At 42.5% G+C, this 13595-nt stretch overlaps 1 protein-coding gene across 9 annotated transcripts in view; it reads right to left on the reverse strand.

Moving 5' to 3' along the window:
- Positions 1-13595, reverse strand: part of zranb3 (zinc finger, RAN-binding domain containing 3) — a 137754-nt gene that overhangs the window by 9139 nt on the left and 115020 nt on the right. For 8 of the 9 annotated variants that reach the window (XR_013789193.1, XR_013789194.1, XR_013789195.1 and 5 more), the window contains 2 exons: positions 7991-8194; positions 4471-4663 (listed from right to left, as the gene is read on the reverse strand). Coding sequence is in view for 6 of the 9 variants with exons in the window: in XM_079495722.1 (XP_079351848.1) it covers positions 4471-4663; positions 7991-8194 (397 nt within the window). In the remaining 3 variants the exon portion in view is untranslated. Of the gene's footprint in view, positions 1-4470; positions 4664-7990; positions 8195-9546; positions 9683-13595 lie in introns of those variants that run through there. The other variant, XM_079495723.1, reaches the window with a different exon arrangement.

Genomic DNA, 13595 nt, shown 5'->3' on the forward strand with positions numbered 1-13595 from the left:
CTCTGTCGGGAGTCGGCGAGCGAGCGCACACGCCGCCAGATCATAACGGCACACATCTCAGTAGTAGGAAACATTTACTCACTGACAAATGTGACTAAATTTGACTGAGGGACTGCCATTGGATTTTTTTGAATTTTCGTTTGAAAGCAGGGAATCATGTGAAAGCAGGGAATCATAGCTTCAAATTGACAAATTGGTTGTTCAGTTTGACCCACCAATTTTGGAGATATGGCTTATGTATGAGTAATGTCTTGCAGAAAACAGCGTGTTGAGAAAACAGACTTGAAAGGTTCACTTCTGTGGACTCTAACATTACACCTAGCTACATGTTTAAGCATTTATTTCATATTTACATGTCGATTTCAGCTCTGACACTTATTTCAGACATGCTCTAGTATGTGAAGAGTCTGCCTGTGCTATTAACTCATTTTGGGTCAAATCTGGTCACAAATAACCTAAACCAGTGGTTTAGATTACCACATGTTTGTCCCCCCCGACCAAACGAAAAATGACACGTTTTGCCCGAGACCCAAACTATAGTGAAAATAGCAGATCTACAAGCTCACAATCAATCATTAACTGTCTTGTCATGCATCTACACCAAACCACCATGCCCTGCAGACACACACCGTTACACGACAAGACACACACACATACCCCATGAACATTCCAATCAAGCCGCCAGAAGCACTTGCCGCACACGCGCAACACGCACCCACCCTAGAATGAACTAATAACAAATCATGGAGGATCAGGACTCTGGCTGCCTGCGGTGTGTCTTATCAGGAGAGTCGTGTGTGTGTGTGTGTGTGTGTGTGTGTGTGTGTGTGTGTGTGTGTGTGTGAGTGAATTTCCCCTCTGCTACAAAGCCCATGCAGCACCATTGATTGGCTGGTGGTGCTGCTTGGCAGTGGGTGGGTGCTGGGGGGGGGGAGGGTATGTGTTATTGCTGGATAACAGTGGACCCAAAATCAAACGGTGCTCTCTCTGGCTGAGAACCGGCACTGAGGGAGAAAAATCAATGGGACTCTCAATCCATTTACTGAGAGCCTTTTGGCCCTTCGGAGTACTCACACCAACATACGTATGCGTGACTGTATTGTGTGGTGACTGTTTGGGTTGTACAGTGTGCTGTGTGTGTATCTGCTGGGCGAAGTACAACAATGTGCAAACACAGCAGCAAGATTCGTGAGTTGCTGTGATAGGAGAAGGATATCAAACGGAACACAACCACCCTAAAGCTAATCATTGTGTATATTCCTGCACTATACCTGCATCCAGTGACCTTGGTACAATATAGAAATTGATCTATTGAAGATTCTGACGTTCAAATGTACATATTTTTTGTTTTGATTGTATTGCTGTATTGTTGTATTGTGCTTTCTGCTTTGGCAATGTAAACGTATGTTTTCTCATGCAAATAAAGCCCTTTGAATTGAATTGAATTGAATTGAATTGAATTGTGTGTGTGTGTGTGTGTGTGTGTGTGTGTGTGTGTGTGTGTGTGTGTGTGTGTGTGTGTGTGTGTGTGTGTGTGTGTGTGTGTGTGCGTGTCAACTTTGTATAGAGTTGTGCGTGTAATGTGTATTCATGGGACGGGGTGGGACGATTCACTCTCCTCCCGATTCGTTACTTTAATTGATAAAAAAAAATGATAAAAGGTCGTGAAATACTCCATACTCCATACTCCACTGTTACGTTCTTAGTCTACGCATGATTCATGATAACTACTTTTTATATATGTGATGTATGCCATGCTTTTGTTATTGCTTAATGTAAGTCGCTCTGGATTAAGAGCGTCTGCTAAATGCCTAAATTGTAAATTGTAAAATTGTGAAAAGGCAGACGGTTTACAGTGAGACTCAACAAAAAACGCCATGCAATAACTATGCATGGATTCTTTGCCCTCATGTCCTCTCACGTTAACCCATTTAGGCCTGACGTCGAAATAAAAAAAAAGTCTTCTGAAAGAATATATATTCAAAGATTTGTGCCGCATTTTCACGATTTTTCAAAAATAGCAGACCTGAGGAAGGTCCCTAGTGACCGAAACGTTGCTTCATTAAATAAGACAATACTAGTACCTTATTGCTTTCATTGATGTCCACTGGCCTACGCACCTGTGCATACGCCTGATTGCTAGGTAGCTAGATAGTTTTCTCCTACAGTTAAAATAGCAGACCTACAAGCTCGTAGCGCGCCACTCGGTGGCGCGCTATGAGCTTGTAGATCTGCTATTTTTAAATAGCTAAAGTATAATATAATGGGTTAAAGCTCCCTCTGTGACATATTTATCTTGTAGCCTAATAGCTTAACTTCGTCCGTTCGTTCGTGTAGGGCTACACAGGCAATTTGGACATCAGCCAAGAAGTGGTATCATCGTCCAGTTCAATTAGGCCGCTGACTCCATGTGGTGACTTGAAGATTGGGCATTCATCGATGATGTGTTCAACAGTCTGTGGCTTTCCGCATTCGCAGCTTAACCCTTAGACTCCCGTTGACGGAATTGACGGATTTAATCAATAAATCTAGACCTACCGTTGACGGAATTGACGGGCTGTCAATCGGGAGCCTAATCGGGACCTTAATGTAGCAAAATTTAGCATTTTTTGGCTAATTTGGCTAACGTCCGATGTAATGTTCCTAAAACCGGCCGAAATCCACGCACGCGCATGATTCCGCATGCATCGCTGCGTAAAATGCGATGTTTTGGGCTTGATTAGAGCTTAATTTGACTTAGTTATGAAAAAGACGATGATAGCTTAGCATTCCGGACATCTTTCATTGTGGCACACTAGCAAAGCTACTACCGGATATTTTGATCCTAACCGGATGTGGTCATCGTTCACTCGCTCCTTTTGGTCAGAATCGGCACAATGGTGACGTTACCGCCACCATCAGGACTGATTGTCCCAATACTATAGTCTTGCCCCGTCAGAATGAGATATAGTGTGTAAATCGCGGATTTTTCTTTAGGCATTAAAATGATGATTTAAAAATATGAATATATGTCACAAAAGGGCTTTTTGGGGGAGTGGCAGCCCAAGGATTGATTTAAACCAAAAACAATGCATTAATTGCTTTGATTATTTCCCGTTTCATGAGGCAAGGATTGTTCCAACTTCTATTACAAGCGCAAGAGAGCGCATTTCTCAGCACCAAAGCGGCCGGCAGAAAGAAAGAAAGAAAGTAGGTTTTATTTTAGTGATGTGTGTGGCGGGCTCCTTTACAAATCAGATCAGGACTTGGTCATAGAAACATTTTCACTTGTGAGATTTCTATTTTTGCTTTAATCCATGAGCCTAACCTACCGAATTTCATTTCATTTCATTGTCAAAGTATTTGTATACTATGTGCAGTGACAATACATCTAATCTAAAAAAATAAAAAAATGGCACCGCCGCACCAGTGTGCGCGTTGTGTTGTGAATGACGTGGTTCACGTGAATGAACAGCCAACATCTGAACATCATGAACAGCACGGTCGGCGGTCACTCCGGTCACTCATTATTGAGAAATAAAACCGCTAGGAAGCCTAGGATGATTAACACCGAGACTAAATTGACGTGTTTTCATCATCTTGAAGGGATTTTAATTCTCGATAAATGACCGCTGAGGCGCCGACCCGTTCATTATCCCGCTTATTTAAGTACAAGGCAGGCAGGCTACTTAACTTTTTCTCTGCTTTCTACGATTATAATCGTACCCCCTTGGCTAGGGTACGGCATCTGCCGTTCGTAGACAACCCTATACTCCATAATATGAAATAAAATAAATAAATAATAAATAAATTAATTAATACATTGGCCCAAAAGTAGACAACAAAACGAGGTATTTTCTCATGGCAATGAAAGTAGAATATTCCATCAGATCACTGATCAGTGTAGGCTATTGTAGGACTGCCCAGCGAAAGTTCTGGCCAGCGCACGTATAGCGCAAAAAAACGAACCGGGGACAATTTTTGAGGTTTGACACCCATCACCGAACGCAGCGCAACACAACGCAGCGTAGGCAGTGGAGCATCCTTCTATAGATTCAAAAGGGAACATTCCCGGACGGTGACGGAGACGCGATGCCGATGGCTGCAGTGGAAGAACCTGAGATCAGATTCTAAAAATGTCTTCTACATCCTGACAGTTTTCTGAAAAAGCTACGTTTCTATGTCAGTCGCTCTTCGATTTTTCAAAAATAGCAGAACTACAAGCTCGTAGCGCGCCACTCGGTGGCGCGCTACGAGCTTGTAGGTCTGCTATTTTTCAATAGCTAAAGCATAACATGATGCTGACACCAAAAGGGGTTCCCGCCCAAAATGGGTTAAGTAGGCATCTGGGCCAGCCAGGTGTTCTCCAGAATGTTACCTGTTTAAGTGGCATCTGGGCCAGCATAACATGATGCTGACACCAAAAGGGGTTCCCGCCCAAAATGGGTTAAGTAGGCATCTGGGCCAGCCAGGTGTTCTCCAGAATGTTACCTGTTTAAGTGGCATCTGGGCCAGCCAGGTGCCGTCCAGGATGTCCTTGCGCTGGCCGGGCGGCGCGTCGCGGACCCTCAGGTACAGCTGGTGGGCCTGGAGGCCGCACTCCTGACACACGCCCTGCTCCGCCTCCAGGACGCACGCGCGCATGTACGGCTGGCTGGTGCGCAACTGGAACTCCTCCTGGCACCTGCGAGGAGGGATGACCAAGGTTATAATAGTTTTGTTTTTTTCATTATAGTTTAGTTTTAGTTAGTTTTGGCTTTTTTTCTTCTAGTTTTTAGAGCGGGTTTGCTAGTTTTTATTTAGTTTTTATTTTGGTGAAATGCTTAGTTTTAGTTTAGTTTTAGTTTAGTTATAGTTTAGTTTTAGTTTTTTTAACTAAAAAACTATAACTAAAACTATAAAAAACTAAAACTATAACTAAGGGTATTTTTTTTTTATTTCAGTTAGTTTTGTGAACACACAATACAGTTTCAGTTTAGTTATCGTTTTTAATTTATTTTTATTTTTTATTTAGTTTCAGTTAACTAAAATGTTTTTTTAATTCTAGTTTTCGTTTTTTTAGTTAGTTTTAGTTAACTATTATAACCTTGGGGATGACGAGGGGCGTTAGGGACCGTAGAGCAGTGCAGGTCCCCAAGCGTTTTTTAGCCCGTGACCCAAAAGAGAAATTATACCCGGGACCCAAGTCCGCCTTGTGAGCTTGTAGATCGGCGGTTTTCACTGCTTGTTAAAACATTTGTTTTCTAATTTATAGAATTTCTTAAGATATTTTTCATGACATTACTGAAAAGAAAATCATTGGATTTTGTTATTAATTCATGAAAATCTTAGTTTTTTTTTAAAGGGATTGTGACATTAAAAAGTTTTTGTAATTTTTCTTGTTTTTTTGAGAAATGAGCATGACAGCACACTTAGCTGTTAACACTTTAATTGCCCGGGGTTATTTAATCCATTACATTATAGCGCCCATTCGATTTATAAACACGGACCCCTTTTCCGGACGGACCGGCGGAAGTTGTTGATGTGTGTGTAGCAGCTAACAATAGCCACACCACTCTAGAGTCGATCGACAACAACGGGAGACAAGAATAAATCTATCGAGACTAGCGACTGGACCGCAGAGCGCCGTCTAACACAGGATCTTTTTTCAGAAAAAGACGGGATGATTTAGATCGCGAGTTATGAACGTTTAAAGATTTACGTTTTCATCAGCTAAACAGGGGAGGGAGTTTTTCGATGACGTCTCACACTTGCGCGTCACCGAGGATTGCCCAGCAGGCGCGCCTGGGCTATAGAGCCATGCGATCCGTTCTCATATCATTAAACTTCATCGGGCGTTACTAATAGAAAGGACAAAGTACTTCGTCCTGGGCGATGGGAGTGTTAATAGAAGATCTGAGGACGGATTAATCACATTAGAAATATTATCAGTTGTGCGGATTAGACAGAGTTTCATCAGAGCATCAGAGCAACAAAAACAAAACAATTTAAAGAATATTTTCCTCCTGTGTTAATAGCTGAAAAGGGTGGGGGGCAGGTCTACGCTCCTGTATTTTAACATCAGTTATTATGGTGGTGTACTGCAGTACTTGAGCCAGATATTATAGATTCTGTGGTGGTACTTGGTATAAGAAAGTTGAAAACCCCTGGAGTAGAGCAGGAGTAGAACAGGCTAAAGAACTCTTTTGTACACCAGTCTGTTCTGCTTTTAAACCAAAATGGGTAAACCAAGAGGATATGTTCTATTGTTCTTGTTCCTGTCTGCTTCTGTGAGTTGTGTCCTGTAATGTACCTTGTGTAATGTATTGTGAATGTCCTGTCTGTATCTTGAACGGTGACGTCATGGACACAAAGCAAATTTCAGTGAAAGCTGACAATAAAGTTGTATCATATCGTATCGTATATGAGGGGTATAACCCATGTCTAACCAATGACTAGTCTAAACTAAGTATACACCCCGTTTGTTCGCACTGGTTTCCTGCTCCGACGCACCTGTCCACGTAGGCGTAAAAGGACTCTTCTCTACAAAGGGAGTAGAGGATGAGAATTTCTGCGGGGTGGGATTAAAAAATGTATTAACCCATTTATGGCAGGAACCCCTTTTGGTGTTAGCATTATGTTATGCTTTAGCTATTGAAAAATAGCAGATCTACAAGCTCAAGCTCAGAGCTTGTAGGTCTGCTATTTTTGAAAAATCGAAGAAACGGCTGACATAGAAACATAGCTTTTTCAGAAAACTGTCAGGATGTAGAAGACATTTTTAGAATCTGATCTCAGGTCAAAATGTATTAATCACCAGGATTGGGACGGAACGCCGGGCATAAAAAGTCAACGGGAGCGGGAATGACATCAATTAGCCTCGCTATATTATTACCACAGATGAACTGTTCTTGGTGCCATGTCTTTGAATGAAAGCTGCATGCAACACGGTAATCTAAAAAGAACACAAAATGCAATGTTTTTTTTCCCGTGGGAGTGGGAGAGAGTGTGGTGTGTGTGTGTGTGAGAGACACGTGAGATGTAGGGGTCATTTGAGCTCTATAATATCTCGGCCTCTCGCTGACAAATTTCACACACTTCTTTACTCCTGTAAATCTGTGATATATGATATGACAAAGACTCTGAGCCGAGAGAGAATACCCTTTTCCATATTCAACTTTTGTCTGTGTTCCATATTCAACTTTTGTCCGTGTTTCATATTCAACTATTTATTTAATGTATTTATTCAGAAAGCCTTGATAAGAGGCTTTCAAAGATAGCTTTATATCAGCTGGGAGATGAACTTGGAAGTATTCCCCAGGACTTTTTTTTGTTTAAAGTGCAGCTTTGATGGCTTCAACAACACGATCATCTGTGTTGTGTAAATTAAAATGATTTTTCTTTCCTTTGAATATTTACAAAGCATTGGATTCGAAACAAAAAAAGCTTGCCATCACTCAAAACCTTGGCGGCCCCTTGTAGTAGCTCTAAGGACCCCCTAAGGATCACGGACCCCGGTTGAAGCGACACCTGCTCTAAGTCTAAGTGATAACTTTTTTGGGTTGTTGTTATTTTTACACGTCAAACTTTTAACCATTTAAACCCTATATACTTAAAATAATGGAAATATCCGATCTAGCTTGTAGGTCTGTATTGTCACTATAGTATTGACATATATTTGGTCAAATTGTAATACGGCAATCCATTAATATAAAAAATAAACACCTTTTGGTGTTTTAAACATTATGTTATAATTTAGCTATTGAAAAATATCAGATCTACAAGCTCATAGCGCGCCACCGAGTGGCGCGCTACGAGCTTGTAGGTCTGCTATTTTTGAAAGATCATAAAAATGCGGCACAAATCTTTGAATATATATTCTTTCAGAGCGAACGTTTTTATTTTTATTTTATTTTTTTACGTCAGGCCTAAATGGGTTAATAAACTTTGACTAAGGGACATTCACTTGTGGTTGTAGTGTTTGACCATTACTGCATCATAGGTGGAGTACTCTGTCTCCACCACTGCGTACCTCCGAGTGCAGAAGCGAGTGTCCCAGGGCCCTCCCTCTGTAGAGCATGGCTGCTGACAGGACAGACACAGAGGGGCTCCCTCGCTGTCCACAGCCTGCAGGTAGCCCGACTCTGCTGGCGATGACGAAGATGGCTGCGATGAAGATGATGGCGGTGCCGCTGGCGGTGGACTACTCACGTCTTTAGTGGACTCCTCACCCTGCCTGGTGGGCACAGGGAGGAAAGAGGAGGATAGGAATAGGAAGAGAGGTGCGGGAAAGGACAGGAGGCGGAGCGAGAGAGGAGGAAGTGAGGGGAATGGGGGGGATTTAACCACGTGAACCCCAGTGTTAGTTTTCTTGAGTGTCTTGCATTTTGTCTTTACTTGTATCTTGTATTTTAGGTCATTACTTGGCCTTTTTACTGTTGATGTTTCTCTCTTGTTTTGTTCCCCCTTGGGAATGTTTGTACGAGCTCTTTTTGCTTCGTTGTCTGTTTTCTGTTTGGGGACTTAGGGGACTATATACGGATGGAAATTAGAGTTCCTTGCTAAATCCGACATATTTGCATTGCATTGAATGTGTAGTAAACTAAACTAAAGTAAACTAAACTAGTGTGCCCGTTCTGGGCATGTCATAATAGGGGAACGTTTGGAGAAGTTTACAGATTTACAGGCTCACATTGCATCACAACGCAATGTGTTGTGAGCTTGTATATCGGTTATTTTCTGCAAAAGATTTGGTGTAGAGGGAAGTCAATTGTGCATGTACAGTAAACATCCAGGGAGGGACCGACAGGGTTCGTTGATGGTCTGTAACTTTGAGAGTTCACAAATGGAACCATACACAGTTATGGGGGTCCTTGAAATAAAATACAAAAATTACACTCACACAAGTTTAGAGCACTTTAAACAAACATTACGAGTCAAAAGTGCTCTAACCAAACATTAAAAAGCCCATAGACTTGGCTGCCATATGCAGCGCAGCAAGGCTACTTCTAATTATGTCTCTCCTCTCATTCGTGAATAGTCAATTATCAATATATATATATATATACTCCCACTAATCAGTCTGTCTGTTTCTCATTGGCTTCAAGCTAACACACACACCCACAGTACTGACAGTACATCAGGCGGTCCATTTAACTTATTCCACCCAGAGATAATCTTTGGATGTATGTTTTAATAATATAATAATAATAATATATTGATTACGCTTCACAACGCTGTTAATGGTAAAATGGTAAATGGACGGTGCATTTATATAGTGCCTTTATCCAAGGCGCTTTACATAGATGTGCATTACATTCACACACACATTCATACACCGATGGCGGCGGAAACCATGCAAGGCACCGACCAGCACATCAGGAGCAACTAGGGGTTCAGTGTCTTGCTCAGGGACACTTCCGACACTCTGGGGGAGCCCGGGTTCGAACTGGCAACCTTGCGGTTGCCATCCAGCCACTCTACCCCTGAGCTACCCGCCCCCCCCCCTGTTCTGCACACTGTAGAAGCTGACCAACGCCAAGACGCTGAGAGGGCTGGAGTGCACAAGAAAACAGTTTATTTAGGGAAAATTAACAAAAGGAGGAGGAGGAGGGGATAAATACAACTTAAATCATCATCCCATTCGGGGTTAGTTATAGAGTCACTCCTCCTTGCGTGGGGTCCAGTATTTCATCACGCATCAATTTAGTTCCTCATAGGTTGCCTAGAAAATAGAAAGGCATTCCTTTAGGCTTATCAAAACTTGCATAACAGGGAGAATAGAGAGAGAACAGAAGGGCTATAGGCAGCTTCAAAAAAAGTTTGAAAACCACTGGTTAAAAATGGTTAAAGATTGGAATAGCTTCACATTTAGACAGACGGCTGTGTGGGGGGCTGCGGACGACCAAACAACCCGACCCCCCCCCCCCCCGCCCCACGCCACAATGTCAATAGATTACAACAACATGCCGCTGTACGGTTGTTTGTACAAGTCAATTTGATTTAACCCATTTTGGGCGGGAACGCCTTTTGCTGTTTTAAACATTATGTTATAATTTAGCTATTGAAAAATAGCAGATCTACAAGCTCATAGCGCGCCACCGAGTGGCGCGCTACGAGCTTGTAGGTCTGCTATTTTTGAATAATCGTATAAATATATTGTATATTTTTTCAGAACGAACGTTTTTAACTCATATCTTTGCTTCTGGGAGGTCCCTGGAACAACACATATTTTCAGATGGAGGCCGGCGGCCAAGTACAGATAATTCTGGGGGTCCTTGACATGAAATTGTTGAGCGCCACTGACATAGAAACAGTTCTTTTTCAGAAAACTGTCATGATTTAGAAGACATTTTGTAGAATGGAGCTCAGGTCTAAATGGGTTAAACAAATCACTATGCCAAGGACCATTGAGCCGCCGCTGTGAGCGAGTGAGTGACGATTCAGCATCCCGCCGAACAGCAATACAAACGCTTCCAATGTGGATTCATCCATCGATTTGCCCGCCGGACGGACGTGCTGAACTTATTGAAGAGCGGTTGGACGTGCGCTTTGTGCGCGTGTGACGTACCGACACTAGATTCTACAAAATGTCTTCTAAATCCTAACTGAAAAACCTATGTTTCTAATGTCAGTGGTGCGCTTTTCATGTCAAGGACCCCCAGAATTATCTGTATTTGGCTGCGGACCCCCCATCTGAAAATATGTAGTTCCAGGGACCACCCAGAAGCTAATATTTGAGTTAAAAATGTTCGCCGTGAAAGAATATATATTCAATTTGCCCCATATTTTCACAATTTTTCAAAAATAGCAGATCTACAAGCTCGTAGTTCGGCACTCGGTGCCGCGCTATGAGCTTGTAGCTCTTGTGCCGTTACTGTACGTAAACGGTGCATTTTATATAAATATCGCCTTTATCCAAAACGCTTTGCATTAACCCATTCACACATACGTTCACACACAGAAACCATGCAAGGGACCAAAACGTTCCGTCCGTCACTACAATATTCTCCGTCACTCAAAAATTCTAATTTGATTGGTAACCTATAGCTTGATCGACCTCTTAAACCATTTAGACCTGAGGCCGATTTAAAAAAAAGGCTTCTAAATCCTAAAAGTTTTCTGAAAAACCTATGTTTCTATGGTGCTCAACCTTTTTCATGTCAAGGACCCCCAGAAATGATCTGCAGACCCCCAACTGAAAATATGTCGTTCCAGGGACCCAGCCAAAAGCAGAGATGTGAGTAAAAAAACGTTCGCTCTGAAAGAATATATATTCAAAGACTTTTTCTTTTCTCGATTTTCACAATGTATAACATAAATACTTAAAACACCAAAAAGGGGTTCCCGGTGTTCCCGGTGTAATGAGTGTTGTTGATGATTTATAATTTTAAACCCACCACCAAAAAAAAGTTAAATTGTGTGATTTATTAGCTAGTTGCAATTGTGTACAGTACACTGCACCTTTGTCGATTGTGTGTAGAACAACCTTTCATTTGACAAATGAATCATTCACTCAAATCTGCCCATAATGTAGGTGTACACCGTGTGCATTTATAGTGCATGTGGTTGCACATCATCAGTGTGTGTGTGTGTGCGCGTGCGTGTGTGGCGTGTGTGTCTCTCTCTCTCTCTTGGCAGGAGAGTGAGTGAGAGTTTGGGAAGGTGCCACCGTGTCCCAGCAGGGTGCCAGCGCCACGTAGGAGGGGACAGATGGACCGCGTGCACCACTCCATCCCCAACGGCTCCTCAGCCCAGATAGAAGAAAGCAAGCGGGAGAGGGATTTAAGCCATTCTTGGCGGGAACCCCTTTTGGTGTTTTAACTTAAGCGTTATGTTATACTTTAGCTATTGAAACATTTTCAAAAATAGCAGATCTACAAGCTCGTAGCGCGGCACCGAGTGCCGCGCTACGAGCTTGTAGATCTGCTATTTTTGAAAAATCTTGAAAATGTGGCGCAAAACTTTGAATATATATTCTTTCAGAGCGAACGTTTTTTGTTTTGCTTCTGTGGGGGGGGGGGGGGGGTCCCTGGAACAACATATTTTCAGATGGGGGTCGGTGGCCAAATACATCTTTGGGGGTCCTTGACATGAAATAGTTTGAGCACAACAAAATATAGAAACATAAGCTTTACAGAAAACTGTCAGGATTTAGAAGACTTTTTTTTAATTTAATTTCGACGTCAGGCCTAAATGGGTTAAGCATTGAAATGGGCAATAGGAGCCTCTGACAAAACCAATACACTATTACTGCTGCTGAATTAAGACTAACACACTTGCCGATACCGACGGGCAGCCAAAACAACCACCATGCTAGTTTCAAACAAAACACCATCGGTATTTTGACTTTTTCCGTCACAGGAGTGCGTGAGCGAATGGAAATGTGACAGGCGAGCGAGCAACGGGGTTTGTCTGTTTATCTGTCCAATATGGTTTTCACGGTTATTATAGCTCATTAAAACTAACGTTGTTTTGTTTTTTTCATTTACTGAACTAAATAAAAACTAGAAAAGGAAAAGAAAAACGATAACTAACAACTGAAATGTCTTTTCTTGTTTTTTTTATTACACAGTAATTACTCTGGCCCTTTCCAATCCTGCACCTCGATTGAAAAGGGCCGAATAAGACGCCCTAAAGGGTGAGGTCGCGTGCACGCATCCGCCTGGGTGACGGGGGGGCAGATCAACATATAGAATGAATTCTGTACTGGCCATATATGGAGCGTGTCTTGAGTGTACAGGGTTTGATGTGGTCAGATAAACATATGGAATGTCAGAACAGGTCAGCTGGAGATCTAAGTGTTAGAGGTTTGAGGTCAGATGTAGAGTTGCTGGCCGGCTCCATATATGCAGATCTAGGGTGATGATCTAGTCTTCTCCATGTAGGTTATCCAGTGTTAGATGAGGTCAGTGTCGTGTGATCTTCATATATGGAGATGGCCATATATGGTGGCGTGACGTGTCGCGAGGCGTGATGTCACGAGGTGTGACCATATATGGGGGCGTTAGGTGACTAACTACTAACGGACAGGAGATGTAGGGTTTCATAGTAAATGCGACCTACAGTCGCAATAAAAATGAAAACTAACTAAAAAAGTGGGAAAACTACCTAAAACTATAATGAAAAATCCAAAACTATTATAACCTTCCCTACCATCCAACCATCCATCCTCCATTTATCCATCCCTCCATACTGTATATAGATCAGCCAACACAGGGAAGCTGGAGGTACCTTCACTAAAAAACACCGGGACAACGCTCCACACGTCCCAAACTCTCCTCCCTTCTGGCTCCAAAACTATGGAATGCACTTCCGATTGCAATCACAACTGTTCTCACTCCCAATCTTCCGGCGTAGTCTGAAAACCCACCTCTTCAGACTCCATCTTAGCCCGTAGCACTTGGCATTGCCCCGACGGCCTTACAGGTGTACGCAAAGGCTCAACTTATGTAACTAATGTAGTATATGCATAGTTCATTATATATTCCACTGTTAGGTTCTTAGCATACGTATGATTCTTGATGACTATTTTCATGTCCATCCATCTTCAGCCGCTTATCCGTAGTCGGGTCGCGGGGGCAACAGCTCCACCAGAGTGCTCCAGACTTCCCTCTCCAGAGCAACATTAGTGACTT

This window comes from Electrona antarctica (assembly GCF_951216825.1).
Source record: "Electrona antarctica genome assembly, chromosome: 24".
Taxonomy (NCBI): domain Eukaryota; kingdom Metazoa; phylum Chordata; class Actinopteri; order Myctophiformes; family Myctophidae; genus Electrona; species Electrona antarctica.